The 18,924-nt window shown below is 40.7% G+C and overlaps 1 protein-coding gene across 2 annotated transcripts in view; it reads right to left on the bottom strand.

The window, feature by feature from the left end:
- Window positions 1-18,924, bottom strand: part of LOC132782162 (IQ domain-containing protein E) — a 55,531-nt gene that overhangs the window by 13,333 nt on the left and 23,274 nt on the right. Inside the window, exons 12-19 of one of the 2 annotated variants that reach the window (XM_067460543.1) lie at window positions 14,858-15,006; window positions 14,523-14,578; window positions 13,111-13,307; window positions 10,545-10,647; window positions 9,852-9,983; window positions 8,219-8,242; window positions 4,852-4,962; window positions 429-556 (exon numbers count right to left, since the gene is read on the bottom strand). In XM_067460543.1, the coding sequence (XP_067316644.1) occupies window positions 429-556; window positions 4,852-4,962; window positions 8,219-8,242; window positions 9,852-9,983; window positions 10,545-10,647; window positions 13,111-13,307; window positions 14,523-14,578; window positions 14,858-15,006 (900 nt within the window). The remainder of the gene's footprint in view (window positions 1-428; window positions 557-4,851; window positions 4,963-8,218; window positions 8,243-9,851; window positions 9,984-10,544; window positions 10,648-13,110; window positions 13,308-14,522; window positions 14,579-14,857; window positions 15,007-18,924) is intronic. The other variant, XM_067460544.1, reaches the window with a different exon arrangement.

The raw sequence follows: 18,924 nt of genomic DNA, 5'->3' as shown, positions 1-18,924 counted from the left end.
TCCATCATTGTTTTGAGTCCACAGTGTTCCACATTGGTTGAGTCCACAGTATATGAACATATTCAAAATCGATTGACTTACTGCAGTCCTGAGAATTAGTCTTGTGCATTTGGATAGAATAGCTATCTGTTTCTGTTTGTTTCATTCGTAGCCCCCCCCCCCCCCCCCCGTTTTCATGCGCCTTCCGAAAACAGGCGCCTTTCTCAATGAGCTTTTTCATTCCGTGTCCCCTCAGTTTTAGGGCTAGAGGGGTAAAAATCACCGCACATGGAGAGCATATCTACCACTTTTAGCCCACCAAGTTTTATAACATTTGGGTCATCCCCCAATTTTTAGGGATTTTTTTTCTTAGCCAAAGCCCAAAGTTGTAAAGTTGAAGACACTGTTTTGAAATAATCTTGCAAACAATGTGAACTCTTTGCACTCACCTTTCTTTATGTTGCATCCGTGTGATGTGAGCCCGGAAAACCGACTGAATCAGCCTCACATCATCTTCTCCAATGCTGCAATCAGCAGTGATTTGTGATGGGCTGGACCCACATGATGAATCTGCAGTCTAGGAAATTTACCCAAAAAGCAAGTGAATTTATTCCACTGTGGCAGTTTCTCTTGTTTCAATGTTGCCCCCATTCCCCCATTGTTGGGGATTTTGTATTCTTCAGCAGTGGGAAAATAAGCACAGGAGACCATCAAAGCCCAAGTAGGGGATTCCTGAACGTTTTTAGTTGGTCTTAGTGGGGAGGAAGATGATCTGAACCAAACGTAAAGGTTTCCCCTTGACATGAAGTCTAGTTGAGTCCGACTTGGGGGGTGGGGGGGTGGGGGGGGCTCATCTCTATTTCTAAGCCGAGGAGCCGGCATTATCCATAGATGCCTCCAAGGTCATGTGGCCAGCATGACTGCATGGAGCACTGTTTACCTTCCCACCGAAGAAGTACCTATTTTTCTGCTCACATTTGCATGTTTTTGAACTGCTATATTGGCAGAAGCAGGGTCTAACAGCAGGAGCTCACCCTGCTCCCTGGATGTGAACTGCTGACCTTTCGGTCAGCAAGTTCAGCACCTCAGCGGTTTAACCCACTATGGTACCAGGGGCTCCGCTGTGAACCAAAATAACCGTTTACCTTCCCAACGAAGCGGTACCTATTCATCTGCTCACATGTGCATGTTTTTGAACTGCTAGGTTGGCAGAAGCTGGGCCTAACAGCAGGAACTCTCCCCGCTCCCTGGATGCATACCGCTGACCTTTTGGTCAGCAAGTTCAGCACCTCAGCGGTTTAACCCACTGTGTTACCAGGGGCTCTGCTTTGAACCAAAAAAGACTCCCTTTTGCCACAAAGAAAAACAACCTACAAAAGCTGAGTTTACCCTCTTGCAGGCAGCAATAGCTAAGCTTGGAAACGTAATTTTTGGGACTAAGATTCCCAGACATTAGCCAATGTGATGTAGTAGAATTATTGGACTATGAATTTGGAGGCCAAGATTCAAATCCCTGCGCAGTCATGGAAACCCATTAGGTGAGCTTGGATATGTCATGCTTTCTCAGGCGCAAAAAGTGGCCAAACCTTTCTCAATAAATCTTCCCAAGAAGACCAGGTGATAGGTTCACTTTTTGGTTGCCATAGGTCAGAACTGACTTGAAGACACACAGGAGAAAGATCTCCAGAACATTCCAGTCAGTATGGCCAGTTGTTGTTCAAGAAGTTGATTTTCCAAGCTATGATTGAAATGGCATCTCTCCATTTCAACTAACATCGCTCTGGCCTCAGATGGAGAGAAGAAACATGTTTGGATCTAGAACAGGGTTTCTCAACCTGAGGGTCGGGACACCTGGGGAGGTCATGAGGGGGGCATCAGAGGGGTCGCCAAAGATCATGAGGAAACACACATATTTTCTGTTGGTATGGGAGTTCTGTGTGGGAAGTTTGGCCCAATTCTATCGTTGGTGGGGTTCAGAATGCTCTTTGATTGTAGGTGAACTATAAATCCCAACAGCCGCAACTCCCAAGTGCCAAGGTCTATTTTCCCTAAACTCCACCAGTGTTCACATTTGAGCATATTGAGTATTTGTGCCAAGTTTGGCCCAGATCCATTATTGTTTGAATCCACAGTGCTCTCTGGATATAGGTGAACTACAACTCCAAAACTCAAGGTCAATGCCCAACAAACCCTTCCCATATTTATTGTTGGTCATGGGAGTTTTGTGTGCCAAGTTTGGTTCAATTCAGAATGCTCTCTGATTGTAGGTGAACTATAAATCCCAACAACTGCAACTCCCAAGTGTCAAGGTCTATTTTCCCTAAACTCCACCAGTGTTCACATTTGAGCATATTGAGTATTTGTGCCATGTTTGGCCCAGATCCATAATTGTCCACAGTGCTCTCTGGATGTAGGTGAACTACAACTCCAAAACTAAAGGTCAATGCCCAACAAACCCTTCCCGTATTTATGGGAGTTCTTTGTGCCAAGTTTGGTTCAATTCAGAATGCTCTCTGATTGTAGGTGAACTATAAATCCCAGCAACTACATCTCCTAAATATCAAGGACTATCTTCCCCAAACTCCATCAGGGTTCACATTTGGGCATATTGAATATTCATGCCAAGTTTGGTCCAGATCCATCATTGTTTGAGTCCACAGTGCTTTCTGGATGTAGGTGAACTACAACTCCCAAACTCAAGGTCAATGCCCAACAAATCCTTCCCGTATTTATTGTTGGTCATGGGAGTTCTGTGTGCCAAGTTTTATTCAATTCATAATGCTCTCTGATTGTAGGTGAACTATAAATCCCAGCAACTACATCTCCCAAATGACCTGCAGAAAGTAAAGACTTTCTGTATATATTTCAGATTTCAATATTAATGTCAAAAATATGTAGTATGATTCTACATAGGATTTGTCCTACATTAGAACAGTCAAGACAAATATCACTTAAGTAAAATAAACATTAAATATTAAATAACCGGAAAAATAAAATAAGGTGTAAACACTAAACTAATATGGGAATCTGTTATTTGTATTGCTATCAAATTTGGGCATTTCAGGCATTTGTGCCAAATTTGGTCCAGTGAATGAAATTCCATCCTGCATATCAGCTATTTACATTACAGTCTCATTAACGTCATTGTTAATGTAAATATCAGGTATTTAGATTGACAGTTGCAAAATTACAGTTATGAAGTAGCAACGAAAATAATGTTATGGTTGGGGGTCACCACAACATGAGAAACTGTATTAAGGGGTCGCAGCATTAGAAAGGTTGAGAACCATTGATCTAGAAGAAGATGAAGGCCCTTCCTCCACCTCAGTTGCCCCTATTGTGGTCCCAGAGGGAAAGAAGAGCTGGGAGTAGCTACTGGATTCAATTCCCTCCCTCCCAGAGATTCTCTTTTCCTTGTGTGCCATTATTTATATTGTAAACCTGAGGGCATGGCACTGTCAAATTAACAGTTTGTAAGCTGTTCTGAAAGCCTTTGTGCCTGAAGACCAGAGTATAAATACTCTACATAAATAAATTAAAAATGATTGCATGAGTATGAAACAGGGATACAGGAGAACATAAGAGGAGTCCAGCTGGATCAGGCCTGCATTGAGATGAATTCTGTCCTATGGCAGCCAACTAGAGGCTTTTGGAAAGTCCACCAGGAGCTCAATGGCACCCTCCCACTCTTCAAGAGAACTCTCCCTTCAAATGGTATTCAGAACTTTGGATAGGCAATCCATTAATCATCACTGTAACAGATATTGAAAGTTTTATGCCTCAGGGATTGGTCTAAGTCAATTCAAGTCATGATACAAGCCATTTGTTATAGGAGTCGTCAATCGAAAGCACAACGAAACATCCACGTCTTTAATTCCTTACGGAATGTGGCTAGGAAGGGTGCCAGCCTAATCTCCCTGGGGAGGGAGTTCCAGAGATGGGGGGTCCACCACCGAGAATGCCCTCTCTCTCGTCCCCACCAATCGTGCCTGAGACGGGGGCGGGAGCGAGAGAAGGGCATCCCCCATGAGCAAAGAAAAATACTGGAGAGGTTTGGGAGGGGAAGTCACCTTGATTTATAGCTATTGTAAGTACTGGGATTTATAGTTCACCTGCAATCAAAGAGCACTTTGGACCCCATCAATGATGCCCTTGGACCTAACTTGGCACACAGAACCCGCATGACACAACAAAAAATGCAGGAGGCCTTTGGGGGAAATTCACCTTGATTTATAAGAATTATAGTTCACCTACATCCAGAGAGCACTGTGAATGCAAACAACAATGGAGCTGCAACAAATTTGGCATGCATACCCGTTATGCCCTAATTTGAATACTGGTGAAATTTGCCCTTACATTTGTTAGTTGTAGGTACTGGGATTTATAGTTCACCTGCAATCAAAAAGCTCTCTGAACCCCACCAATGGTGGACCTGGACCTAACTTGGCACACAAAACCCCCAAGACCAGCTGAATCTACTAGAGGGATTTGACGGGACTGACCCACCATGGTGGGAGTTCATGGTGGGATGTGCATCCTGCAGCTGGAGAGCATACTGAACCCCACTGATGATGCATCTAGAACATATTTACCCAACATAACAAACTGTAAGTATTGATGGAGTTTCAGGGGGTTAATCTGGCATGATGTGAGTTGTAGTTCACCCACAACATTATGCATTTTGTAAAATGGACAAATGCGTTCTGGGCATACCCAAGCTAGTTATTAAATAAAGGAGAAAAGTAAGGGGCATCCAGTATGAAACTAGGACTGGGTATTTCTGTTCCTCTGTGTAGCAGACTGTTTACACATAACAGGAAAAGAGTACCAATGCATATTGTGACTATAAACCCTACTTGATCTGATAGTTACCTCATTCTCAGTGCTGGGTTTGTGGTGAGGATTTTGACCTTGTGCGTAACGTGATAATTGCTTCTGTCGAGCTAAATGTCCCCTGAATGCTGCCTGGAGTACAACAGCCACCTAATACAAAGAGGAATGAAATCAATGGAAATTCTCCCTTGAAAGATGACAGCTACAAATGAATGCAGAGCCCAAGGGGACAGCAGGGGATGCCAGAAAAGGACTATTTCCCTTGTGACATCCGCACTGTCCTGCCATTCAAGAGAAAAGGTGGAAACTCTGATCTGTGACTGAAGACAGACCTGGGGAAGAACAATAAGCAAAACCTACCAGTACGCAGACACCATGCTAAGATGTACTTTCAGAACCTAGGCCCTAGCCTTAATTTCCTAGGTCCTAATTGCCTAGTTTATGAAATCTTGGCCCTAACAGTATGTATGAAGAACTGGCAGATTACTTTTAATATATATGTGTGTCATTTTGATAATTGTATGCTTATGTCGTTTTGATAGTTCTATGCTTATGTTATTTATCCTGCATGTTTTTGATGTTTGTTACTTGGAAACCGCCCTGAGTCCTCTTGGGGAGATACAGTGGTATATCAATAAAGTATATTGTCGAAGGCTTTCATGGCAGGAATCACTGGGTTGTTGTAGGTTTTTTCGGGCTATATGGCCATGGTCTAGAGGCATTCTCTCCTGACCTTTCGCTTGCATCTATGGCAAGCATCCTCAGAGGTAGAGAGGTCTGTTGGAACTAGGAAAAAGGGTTTATATATCTGTGGAAAGACCAGGGTGGGACAAAGGACTCTTGTCTGCTGGAGTTAGGTGTGAATGTTTCAACTGACCACCTTGATTAGCATATAATGGCCTGACAGTGCCTAGAGCAAACTTTTGTTGAGAGGTGATTAGATGTCCTTGTTTGTTTCCTCTCTATTGTTGTGCTGTTGTAATTTTAGAGTTTTTTAATATTGGTAGCCAGATTTTGCTCCAGGCACTGTCAGGCCATTATATGCTAATCAAGGTGGTCAGTTGAAACATTCACACCTAGCTCCAGCAGACAAGAGATGGTCATTCCACAGATATATAAACCCCTTTTCCTAGTTCCAACAGACTTCACTACCTCTGAGGATGCTTGCCATAGATGCAGGCGAAACGTCAGGAGAGAATGCCTCTAGACCATGACCATATAGCCCGAAAAAACCTACAACAACCCAGTATCAATAAAGTATTATTTTTGTTGTTGTTGTTGTTGTTGTTGTTGTTATTTGAAACACAAGATGAGTCCACAGCAGACAAGATCACTCTGCTGGCTGTTGTATTGGATCACACGTTGGACACTTCCCAGGTGTCTAGGACTGTGTGATGTATCAGCGAATAATGCGTGCAGATCCCAGTAGGGTGGCCTTTTGCAGCTGGTAATTTTTTCAGCGCCGATTGTGTTTAAGTGCAGGCCAAGGTCTTTAGGCACTGCACCCAGTGTGCCGATCATCACTGGGACTACCTTGACTGCCTTGTGCCAGAGTCTTTGCAGTTTGATCTTTAAATCCTTATATCGTGTCAGCTTTTCCAGTTGTTTCTCTTCATTATTATTATTATAATAATAATAATTATTAATATTTATTATTATTGACACAAAAGCACAGTATGTCACAGCAAACAAGACCTATATGCTGGATTTCGTATCACAAAATCACAAGTCGAACACTCCCAAACGTCTAGGACTGTGTGATGTATTTTCGAATGATGCGCACAGATCCAAGTAAGGTGGCCTTTTCATAAAATCATAGAATCAAAGAGTTGGAAGAGACCTCATGGGCCATCCAGTCCAACCCCATTCTGCCAAGAAGCAGGAATATTGCATTCAAATCACTCCTGACAGATGGGTGATTTGATTTTGCAGTTGACAAATCATGATTTTGTCGATGTTTATTTTTTCCAAATGCCGGCTGAGATCTTTTAGCACGGCACCCAGTGCGATGATGATGATGATGATGATGATGATGATGATTATTATTATTATTATTATTATTATTATGTTCAAATGTGCCAAACAGGGAGACTATTTTGCAAACACATGCCCACAGCTGGAAATATCATGGAGAGCATGGATGAGGGGTTGGCTGTGGAACTAAAACACAGCCAACAACAGCAACTCCCTCAGCCACATCCAGAAGCAACAACTACTCAGCCTGTTGGCCAAACACAAGAGGTTTGGGTGGGGCAGGCTGAGGAAGGGTTGTGCCTTCCTTTGATTGTGCCTTCCTTTCTGGGACATTGAGGAGAAAAATCTCAACTGGGGCATTCAGTCAGAATCGCTGAGAGGACGGCCAACAATCAAGATTAGCTGTGAAAGCAGCATGATTGTTGGTTGCAACATTTGAAACTAAATCTTGGATCCCATGCTCCAGAAGCCTGTGGACACTGTTTGGAACTTTAGATAGTTTCGTCAGTTGGAAGTTCAGTAATTGGATTGAATCAAGAATGTATTTTGGCAAAAAGAACACCAACATTCTTGTTTTAGTAAAATAAAGAAACGAAAACATTGCAAATTGTTGGGTTTTCTCCACTGACTGCACAAGTCTCTTGTGTCATCAAGTTTCCAGTCCTCAATGAGTAGCTAGGCTAGAGACCATGCTAATCTGAGGGCTTCCTTCCCCCACATTCCTATGCAAGTTTCCCTAAAGGGCTTTGTCTTTCTTCTTCACTGCTAGCCACTGTCTCCTCCCCCTTTGATGATGTAGTAATGGAAGTCTGTGAGGGAACTTCTCTTTCAGTTTTATTGCGCTGGATTGACCATGTGATCTGGTCTCTCCACCCTTTTTCAGACTCTTCTGCCTTTTCTTCCTTCCAGTAAGGACACATTTTGCCTCTTTCTAGGCAAAATGTAGCTGCATTGATGTTTTTACTTTTATCTCCATTAGAAGGTGAGGCTTAGTAAGCTAGTTAGCTCCAAGACCTTTTCAATCAAAAATCTATTTCTTATACTTCAATATATATTTTTTGAAACTAAAGTTCTGATTTTGAAATCCTGGTCCATCTTAAGATATTGAAGGCTATCCCAGTTCACCCTACTATGGTTATGAAGTTTGCTTCTGGTTCTCTGCTATATTTATGGTGGAATTGTCCCAACTGAAGGTTATCTTTGAGCCTAACAGCTCAGATTCCCCAACAAAAATGGTATATGACATTTCATATCAAATCCTAATGGGGATTGTCACCCCAGATGCAGTAAACATCAGTTTCAAAAGAGAAAGTGAATTTAAGCCAGGACTCTTCGCACTTGCAATATTCTTGTTCAACCAATATAATGTGATATTTTAAAAGTTAAATGGTAAAGAAAGATTTAATCTCAGCAGTAGTTTGTGCATACCCACCTTATCCAGTGCATCCCCTTCAATCTGAAATGAAAAAGCTACAGATTACAAATAAGCATTTTCCTGTTCCTAGGAACCAAGCTTGCTCATTTCTTCTTGCATCCCATAACCCCTCTTCCATTTGGCATATACCACTATCAGAAACTCAGAAATAAAGTATGGGAGGCCCACACAGCGATTACAATTTTTTTTTTATAATTATAGTCCATTTATATTCTTATAATTATTTAAATCTTGATTTTGCACTCAATTATTGCTAAAGTAGGCTTTAAAAAAACGAACACCATAGCCCAAAATAATTTAAACATGTAGTAAAGGTAAAGGTTTTCCCTTGACGTTAAGTCTAGTCATGTCCGACCCTGAGGGTGGGGCTCATCTCTATTTCTAAGATGAAGAGCCAGCATTGTCCATAGACACCTCCAAGGTCGTCTGGCCAGCATGACTGAATGGAGTGCCCTACCTTCCCGCCAAAGCGGTATCTATTGATCTACTCACATTTGCATGTTTTCAAACTGCTAGGTTGGCAGAAGATGGGGCTAACAGCAGAAGCTCACCCCATGTATGTTAGTATGTTTGTATATATGTGTATATGCGTGTTTGTGTATATATATATGTGGTTTTGTGCATGCATTGTAATTTTTTGGGGGGGTTTTGGCTTTTTTCTTCTGCTGTGTCTCTTTTTAAGTCTCTTCTGCTCTTCTGCTTGAGAAACAGAAGGTCGCTTCTGGTGTGAGAGAATTGGCAGTCTGCAAGGATGTTGCCCAGGGAATACCTAGATGTTTTACCATCCTGTGGGAGGCTTCTGTCATGTCCCTGCATGGGAAACTGAAGCTGATAGATGGGAGCTCACTCCGCTCTCTGGATTCGAACCACCAACCTTCTGGTCAGCAGTCCTGTCGGCACAAGGGTTTAACCCATTGTGCTACCGGAGGATCCATGCATAATACTAAAATACTACTAATAATACTAAAGTAATATTAATAATAAAATAATATTAATCTATATAAATAAAAATGTAATGTTAGTTTGTAGGATTAATAGAACGCAAAAACCACTGGACGAATTGACACCAAATTTGGACACAATACACCTAAGAACCCAATGTATGTCCTTCATTCAAAAAAAATGATTTTGTCATTTGGGAGTTGTAGTTGCTGGGATTTATAGTTCACCTACAATCAAAGAGCATTCTGAACCCCACCAACGATGGAATTGAACCAAACTTGGCACACAGTTCTCCCATGACCAACAGGAAATACTGGGAAGGTTTGGTGGACAGTGCCCTTTTGTTTTGGAGTTATAGTTCACCTACATCCAGAGATCACTGTGGACTCAAACAATGATGGATATAGACCAAACTCTACATGAATACTCAATATGCCCTAATGTGAACACTGGTGGAGTTTGGGGAAAAATAGAATCTTGACATTTGGGAGTTGTAGTTGCTGGGATTTATAGTTCACCTACAATCACAGAGCATTCTGAACCCCACCAACGATAGAACTGGGCCAAACCTCCCACACAGAACCCCCATGTGGGCCACAGCAATGTGTAGCAGGGGACAGCTAGTGAATAATAAATAAAATAAAATATTATTAATAAAATAATAATAAAAATACTTTAAAAGCATCACCTTGGCTTTATAGGCCTTCCATTGCCTTTGGATGACTTGAGCTGCTTGCTCTTCCCTGTGACTTTCCGCAGAGGAAGGTGACGAAAACACAAAGTTTAATTTCTTTAAGCGTACCATAGAAACCGAGTGTGACTGTTGGCATTCAGGGAGAAATTCCAGTTTGTTGGTTGAAAGAACATGGAGGAAAATACGCATGGAGAGGCAGCAATCCAGAAGAAGGGAAGGAAAGAGAAAACGAAGACTAGATTAGGACACAGATCTAACATACAAGATTCAATGCAAAAGGTGGAGGAGAGAGGTGTGCTTCAACAGTGTGAAGCTCTCTGCCATTAAAAAATTAGCCTGGGAGAAAGCGAGGACAGAAATCTCCCTTGGGGAGGATGCGTTCTGCCTCCATTGATCCCCTCAGATAGACATTACTCCTGCTTTAATTGATACGAGGCTATACATTATTCTTCTCCAGGCACCTACTGGGAGAGTCCCGGAGGCATTCTCTCTTTCAATCGAGGTAAACATACAATTCAATTCTTGGCTGGAGAAAGGCTTTAAGCAGACAAGCCATCCAAGGAACTATCCAAGTCCAAAGCCAGACAACATGCAAACTCCAAACAGCCCAAGCAGAGGACTTTGAGAGAAGCTAGACAATATTAGGAAACATACTGTACCAAATAGGATCAAAATGTCATTTTCAACCTGGTCAGGCGGTTCTGTGGCATCAGTCCCAGTCTGTCTAGAATGTATTTCTTCATTTTTCTCCAGTTCTCTCACTTCCTCTCTCAACTTCTGTATTTCTTTCCTACAGATGCAAACAAACAATGTAGGTACACAATTTCACATTATTACACACCCTCAAGTTCTGTCATCGGAGTATTCGTCCCCCCACTCGTGGGAAAGTCTGCTTCCACAACCCCCCCTATAATTGAGCTCTCCTCTGCAAATTACCTGCTTCTCTTCTTTATCTCGTCTGAGTTTTTAATTAGTTTTAATCAGTTTGTCTTTTAATCATTACATGTAGCCCGTCCATTATTATTGTGTCTGTTATTATTGTAATTTTTGTTATGTATGCATATGTTTTACGTTAATATGATGCTATTGTTCACATTTTCGGTTTGTGTTTTGGTTTTTTTCTTTATTGTAATTGTTGTTTGGGCTTGGCCTCATGTAAGCCGCTCCGAGTCCCCATCGGGGAGATGGTGGCAGGGTATAAATAAAGATTATTATTATTATTATTATTATTATTATTATTATTATTGTATTTGTATGGCTTTTCTGGCCCGAACTCATTTACGGCGTCACCTCTACAATACAAGGAACACAAGGAATGCCATGCAGCCATACTTTGAGTACGGCATGAGAGGTGTATCCCAAGATACTTGGCAGTGTCATAATGGGATTCTAGGGTGTAGATCCTCCTACACACTGGTTTAACCATAAGAGAAAGCTTTCTGTAGGCTCACTGTTTCAGAATCATTCTGGAAGGGGGAAAACAATAACCCAGTGGTTCTTGCACATATTTGACATATGTAGAGCACTCAGAGGCGGCCCTAGGTAATTTTCAATGGTAGGCAAACAGTATTTCGGCACACCCCCCCCCCCTTCAACCAATCATTGATATGGAGCAGGAACGAGAGGGGCTAGGTGAGGCTCAAGGGCTCGGCCCCTTTGGGAAGAGGATCGCCCGGCAGTGAGGCAAGGAAGCCGAGGCTCCCCCCAGACTGCTAGGGCTGTTGTGAGCCGAGGGGGTGCTCCTCAAGTGGCGTTCGAGGGGCATTTACAGAGGCGTCTCTGCGCCCCTGGCAAAAAAAGTGTACCGCAACCGCTTACTTTGCGTAATGGACGAGCCACCCCTGAGAGCACTTTTTCTGAGATGTGAACTGAGTATATCTCTCATTCAAATTATCCAGAATAGGCAAAAACACATGCATATGTAAACTTGGGATAGCGATCAAGGTTTTCAGAAGTTTCTTTCACTTTTTTCCCACCATTATCTTCCAAGCATAGTGTGTCAGAAATAATAAAATTGACTAGGTATTTTTAATTACAAAAATGTGAGTCAAGTACTGAAAAGGTTAAATTAATGCAATTACTCAGCAAAAGCTGCAGTTCTATGTAGGCCTGGGCAATCCATGGTTCTAAAGTACTTACAAAACTAAAGTTTTGGTGGTGAAAATTTCAGAACTCTAACAAAACTTTCAAAATTTAATTATTTTATTATTGGCGATTTTTATGACAGAACCAATTAGGAATTTCCATTTATAATGAAATTTTGCGAGTTTTGTTAGAGTTTTGAAATTTTCACCACCAGAACTTTAGTTTTGTAAGTACCTTAGAATCATTTCGAACCATGCATTGCCCAGGCCTAGCAACTTAGTATGTCTCTGCGTTAATTTGCCTCAGTGGGAGAAAGGTCTCAGTCTGTGAGAAGGCCTCACAGTGTAAGGTAGGCCTAAGTCTGTAAACATGCATACATAAACTTGGGATTTCCAGACATTTCTTTCACTTTTTTTCACCATTATCTTCCAAAACTTGGATAAAAGAGCATAGTATGTCAGAAAAATTAAAAATTAACTAGATATTTTTAATTACAAAAATGTGAGTCAAGCACTGAAAGGGTTAAATGAATGCAATCACTCAGCAAAAGCTGCAGTTCTATATAAGCAGGTGTGTCTGTAACTTAGTAGGCCTCTGTGTTAGTTTGCCTCAGTGGAAGAAAGGTCTCAGTCTGTGAGAAGGCCTCACAGTGTGAGGTAGGCCTAAGTCTGTGAAAGAAGGCCTCACCGTGTGAGGTAGGCCTAAGTCTGTGAGAGAAACCTCTGTGTGAGGTAGGCCTAAGTCTGTGAGAGAAGCCTCTGTGTGAGGTAAGCCTCGGTATGAGAAGACCTTGTGTGTGAAGCTCCAGTGAGAAGGTTGAACTTTATTTGTGTCATGGAACCTTGTTCTTGTAAATAGTGCAACCATGTTATTTTGCTATAAAGAAATCCCTTCTAAGGAAGATATAACATTGGTCTGCATGGTTTTTTTAAAATCACTTTGGGCTACTAGTGCTGGGCCACTAATAAGTTATTCTGCTGTACATTTATGAGGAGAGTCTTTTGTTAATAAGCCCACTCACCCTGTATGCTTTCCTTTTTTATCACTTTGATCTACTGGTGCTAGGTCACACTGCTGCTAATAAGTTATTCTGCTGGACATTTACGAGGAGGGTCTTTTGTTAATAAGGCCAACATAGTATTGATTGGACATCTGCTAGGCACTTAACTCTTTAAGAGCCAGCTGATCCTGAAGGGCAACTCTTTGACTTTTCAATTTCTTTATTATCTTGTGCAGATGCTCAAAGTTCTCTGGAGGATCCGATTCCTCAGATGGATCCAAGTGTGCAGAAGCTGGTGGGGTGAGCACACGTGAGGCACTGACTTGTGGACGTTGTAGCCTGTCATTCTCCAGCCCATCTATTTTCTGAAAATTGCAAGGAGGAAATGAGCAGCGGTCATTCAGAGCTTCTTCCTACTGATTTGCAAACACAAGAAGCCTTGTTTTGGTATGAAAATGCTAATCTGTAATGCTCATGAAGCACTACAGTGCAAAGAAAAAAGAAGGAAGCCTTTGGGTTCGATCTCTTTGTCACAGATTAAGACAGTGGTTCCCAACCTGTGGTCCATGGACTCACAGTGGTCCGCAAGAATTAAAATATGGTCCACGGCCTCACCATTACTACACCATTGCAACAAGAGCGACTGGTCTTGTGAAACCATCTTATAGTGCTTATTAAATATGGTTTTCTGTGGGTGAGCAGTTGGTGACTACTGGATGGCATATGTTCTGTATCAGAAACTAGAGCTGATGTGGTCTGTCCAATACAGTTTTCTGAATCAACACCCCAAATAACCAAACCAAATCTAAAGTTGACCAAAAACTGGTCCAAAATCCTTTTGGAACTAATGTTGGAGAGTGGTACCTGGTCAAAGTGGTCCCTGGTCAAGTGGTCCCTACTGGACTATCTATCTATCTATCTATCTATCTATCTATCTATCTATCTATCTATCTATCTATCTATTTAGAACTTTTATATACCAGTCTTCTTGATCTCTGGAGAGGGACTCAGGCTGGTTTACAACAAGATTCATAAACAATAGTTTAAAACATCACACCCCATAACACACTAATATATAAAATACATTAAAAAGCAATCATATAATTACATAAGGCCAAGTCGTCAAAGTAAAATCACAATTCATCACAATCCGTCTGTGTGGTCAAAAGTTATTGACTCACTCATCAAATGCTAAATTCCAGAGCCAAGTTTTCACCAACTTTCTAAAAGTCAGAAGAGAAGGGGCAGTTCTAATCTCCAGTGGGAGAGAGTTCCAGAGCTGAGGGGCCACCACCGAGAAGGCCCTGTCCCTCGTCCCCACTAGACGCAATTGCGAGGGTGGTGGGACCGAGAGAAGGGCCCCTCCAGAAGATCTTAACAACCTTGATGGTTCATACGGGAGAATCCATTCGGACAGGTAAACTGGGCCGGAGTCGTTTAGGGATTTATAGGTCAACACCAGCACTTTGAATTGTGCTCGGGGATGTGGCTCACAAACTAAAGGATACAATATTTTTCGGGAACTATAACAAGTTCTGTCCCACCAGCTCTAAGATAGCTATTCAGTCTCTGTTACTCACTTTCTCCAGCTTTGCAATCTGCCGAACCAGCCTCTGTTTGCTCCATTCCATGTAACCTGAAAAATTTAATGATTTTTTTCAGACTGAAAGTGGGTTGCAGGAAACACAAATACCCTGCAAAGAAAGCCCTGAGCTTCAAGAACCCTTTAGGCAACTTATAAACATTGGAATGGCAGATTATCTTGAGAAGTTTTGACATCTGATTGAGCTGCCACTTACTGCACAATTCAGGAGTGTCAAAGGAGAAACAAACAGGCAGTCAGTGCCAAAGCTCTGCAACTCACTTCTATTTCCACGCAATAAATCAAAATGCTGGGTCTCCCCATGGAACCTACTTTTGGCTTTACTGGGGGCAGGAGAACTGCACAACATGCGGTCTAGATCTTCTTTCAGTTTCCGATTCTCTTCTTGTAACTCCCTGATGCTCCTGGAAAACTGCAGGATCGTGGTGTTGAGCACCTTTTGCTCTGAGCTCTCAGGAGAGCTGCAAACAATTTGGGAAGACACAGGTAAGAGCCACAATTGAAAACACAGTGGAAGATGATCCCTCCAGGTGTTGTGGACTTCAGCACTCACAATTCCTAACAGCCTACTGGGAGTTGAAGTCCAAAACACCTGAAGGTCCAGTTTGCTCATGCCCGCTCTACAATATTACGTTATTACAAGGACGACATGGAATAATACATGGAAATAGTATAGCCTTCAAATAGGAAAAGCAAGCTAGGATCATCATCCTAATTTACTTTATTTAAGCGCGCTTGGTGGGGACGCGTGACAGGGCCTTTTCCGTGGCGGCCCCCAGACTTTGGAACGCCCTCCCTAAAGATCTCAGACAGGCCCCCACTCTAGCCGTTTTCAAAAGGAATTTAAAAACTTGGCTGTTCCGTTGTGCCTTCCCAAACTAGGAATCCCCATCCCAAGTCCTGGAAGCACTTTAGTACAACAAATGTTGCCGCACATCACACTTTAATCCTACGTTCCTCCTGCCATATCAGCACTTTTAACCCTGTACCCCTTTGCGCCGGCCGATCCAGTTTTAATAGTGTCTTGATGTATGTCATTTGCTGTTTATTTTGCTTAATTGTTTTGATTTGCTTGTTTACTGCTGTGATATGTTTTCTTTGTATTGTGTTTGTGGCTTCGGCCTGTGTAAGCCGCATCGAGTCCTTCGGGAGATGCTAGCGGGGTACAAATAAAGTTAATAATAATAATAATAATAATAATACTTTATTTATATCCCAACCTTTCTCCCCATGGGGAGAATGAAAATAGTTCAGTTCCATCATTGGTGGAGTTCAGAAAGCACTTTGATTGTAGGTGAACTATAAATCGAAGCAACTACAACTCCCAAATACAAAATCAACCCCTCCCCCTCCCAGTGTCACCAGTATTCAAATTTGGGTGTATGGGATATTTGTACCAAATTTGGTCCAGTGAATGAAAATACATCCTGCATTTTTTATTTTTTGGCCTTTTATGGCCTTAGTTTGAGGACCCCTGATACAGATATTATCAGGGGTCCTCAAACTAAGGCCATAAAAGGCCAAAAAATAAAAAAATGCATTACAATGCATGCACAAAACTACATATATACACATACATACACACAAAACACATATACACAGACTGGGCCACAGCAACGCATGGCTGAGGACGGTTAGTCTCCAGTAATGGAGCTCCTGGTGGTGCAATGGGTTAAACCCTTGTGTTGGCAGGACGGAATGCTCTTTGATTGTAGGTGACCTATAAATCCCAGCAACTACAACTCCCAAATGTCAAGATTCTATTTCCCCCAGTGTTCACATTTGGGCATATTGAGTATTTGTGTAGAGTTTGGTCCAGATCCATCACTGTTTGAGTCCACAGTGCTCTCTAGATGTAGGTGGGCTACAACTCCAAAACTCAAGGTCAGTGCCCACAAAACCCTTCTAGTATTTTCTGATGGTCATGGGAGTTCTCAGTGCGAGTTTGGTTCAGTTTCATCATTGGTGGAGTTCTGAATGCTCTTTGATTGTAGGTGAACTATAAATCCCAGCAACTTCAACTCCCAAATGACAAAATCAATCCCTCCCCCAACCCCACCAGTATTCAAATTTGGGCGCATCGGGTATTTGTGAGTCCCCTTTGGGGTGAGAAGGGCAGCATATAAATGTTGTAAATACATACATAAATAAATTTGGTCCAATGAATATAAATACATACTGCATATCAGATATTTACATGACGATTCATAACAGTAGCAAAATTTCAGTTATGAAGTAGCAATGAAAATAGTTTGGTTCAGTTCCATCATTGGTGGAGTTCAGAAAGCTCTTTGATTGTAGGTGAACTATAAATCCCAGCAACTACAACTCCCAAATGACAAAATCAATCCCCCCTCCCAACCTCACCAGTACTCAAATTTGGGTGTATTGGGTATTTGTGTCAAATTTGGTCCAGTGAATGAAAATACATCCTGCATATCAGATATTGACATTACAATTCATAACAGCAGCAAAATTATAGTTATGAAGTAGCAACAAAAATAATGTTATGGAGGGGGTCACCACAACATGAGGAATTGTATTAAGGGGTCTCGGCATTAGGAAGGTTGAGAAACACTGAGAAGTAAGAATCCTCTTCTATAAGAGTTTTTGTACTTAATTTTTGGTATTAGGATCACAACATCCACGTGCTAGCACAAACCTCACCATTCATGAGCCTAGTTTTACTATTTCAATCCTTAGATACATGTTAACAGAACTAAACAAAATAAAATCACCGTATCTTACTATACATTTTCTCAAAACTACCTTGAGTTCCACAATCCTCCAGACTTCCTCTGACTGCACAGACCTCTCTCTCTCTCTCCTTTTCTCTCTCTTTCTTCCTCCGCCAGAACTGCCTCCATTTTCTTCTTCCTCTGAATCTTTCGCCTGATGTCTATAGTAGCTGGTTAACTTTTTAGAGTTAAAGAGTCTTCTTCTAGGTAGAGGAAGTCCCACGAGAATTCATCACTCCCATTAGGATTTACCAAAAGGTCATACCAGAGAAATATGCCAACTCACCAAGAAAAGTTTGTTTTTTTTTTAAAAAAAGAGACCAAAACAGTGTGTTTTGCTTTTGAAACTGAATTGATTTTTCCAATAATTCGATAACATTCCTGGTGTGTATTACTTACTTTGGACATAGTTATTATACTCCAGCAACTGCCATTTTTAACCTTTCAATATGTTATTTTTAACCTTTTGTGCAGACCGTAACAACAAAGTTTTTGCATTTTAGTAAACTTTACCCATGTCTTTAGGATAGAACCAAATTAGGAAATGACATTTATAACCCAGGAACAAAAATTGTGTAATCAGCCATTTCATATACTGTATATACTCGAGTATAAGTTTTTCAGCCCTTTCTTTAAGCTGAAAACAGCCTCCCTCAAAGTTATTTATTATTGATATTTATTATTATTACATTTATTTTACTCTATTATTATATTTATTATATTTCTCTATGTATTATTGTTATTACTACATTTATTATTATTTTTATTTATTATTATTACATTAATTATTTTAATCTATTTATAATTATTATTACATTTATTATATTTCTCTATTTATTATTGCTATTATTACATTTATTATTTACTCTATTATTTTACTGACACAAAAGCAGAGTCGAACACTTCCACTTTATTATTATTATTATTACACTTTATTATTATTATTACATTTATTATTTTACATTCATTATTTATTACATTTATTATTATTTATTATTATTACATTTATTATTTTACTCTATTTATTATTTTACTGACACAAAAGCACAGTATGTCACAGCAAATGAGATCTATATGCTTGATTTCATATCAGAAATCAGAAGTTGAACACTTCCACTTTATTATTATTATTATTACACTTTATTATTATTATTACATTTATTATTTTACATTCATTATTGTACTATATTATTACTGTTATTATTACATTTCCATTATTTTACTCTATTATTTTTATTTTTATTACATTTATTATTTTACTCTGTTATTACTGGAAGGATACGTATGCACATTAACATTGAAGAAGGTTAGAATGAGGGTTTAATTAGAGTTGGACAGTCTTATCTTAAATTACAGTTTTGTGTAAGTATGCAAAAAAAACAAACAAACCTCCTGATGCCTCATTTCATGTAATTTTATTGGTATCTATTTTTATTTTGAGATTTACCACTAGCTGCTGCATTTCCCACCCTCGGCTTATACTCGAGTCAATACGTTTTCCCAGTATTTTGTGATAAAATTAGGTGCCTTGACTTATATTCAGGTCAGTTTATACTCAAATATATATTTGGGGGGGGGGGGGGTTGGTCTTTTTTGTCGTGTCAGGAGTGACTTGAGAAACTGCAAGTCGCTTCTGGTGTG

The sequence above is a fragment of the Anolis sagrei genome, chromosome X (assembly GCF_037176765.1).
Source record: "Anolis sagrei isolate rAnoSag1 chromosome X, rAnoSag1.mat, whole genome shotgun sequence".
NCBI classification, from domain to species: domain Eukaryota; kingdom Metazoa; phylum Chordata; class Lepidosauria; order Squamata; family Dactyloidae; genus Anolis; species Anolis sagrei.
The sequence above is the reverse complement of the archived record's forward strand: the minus strand, read 5'-3'. Positions and strand labels throughout refer to the sequence as shown.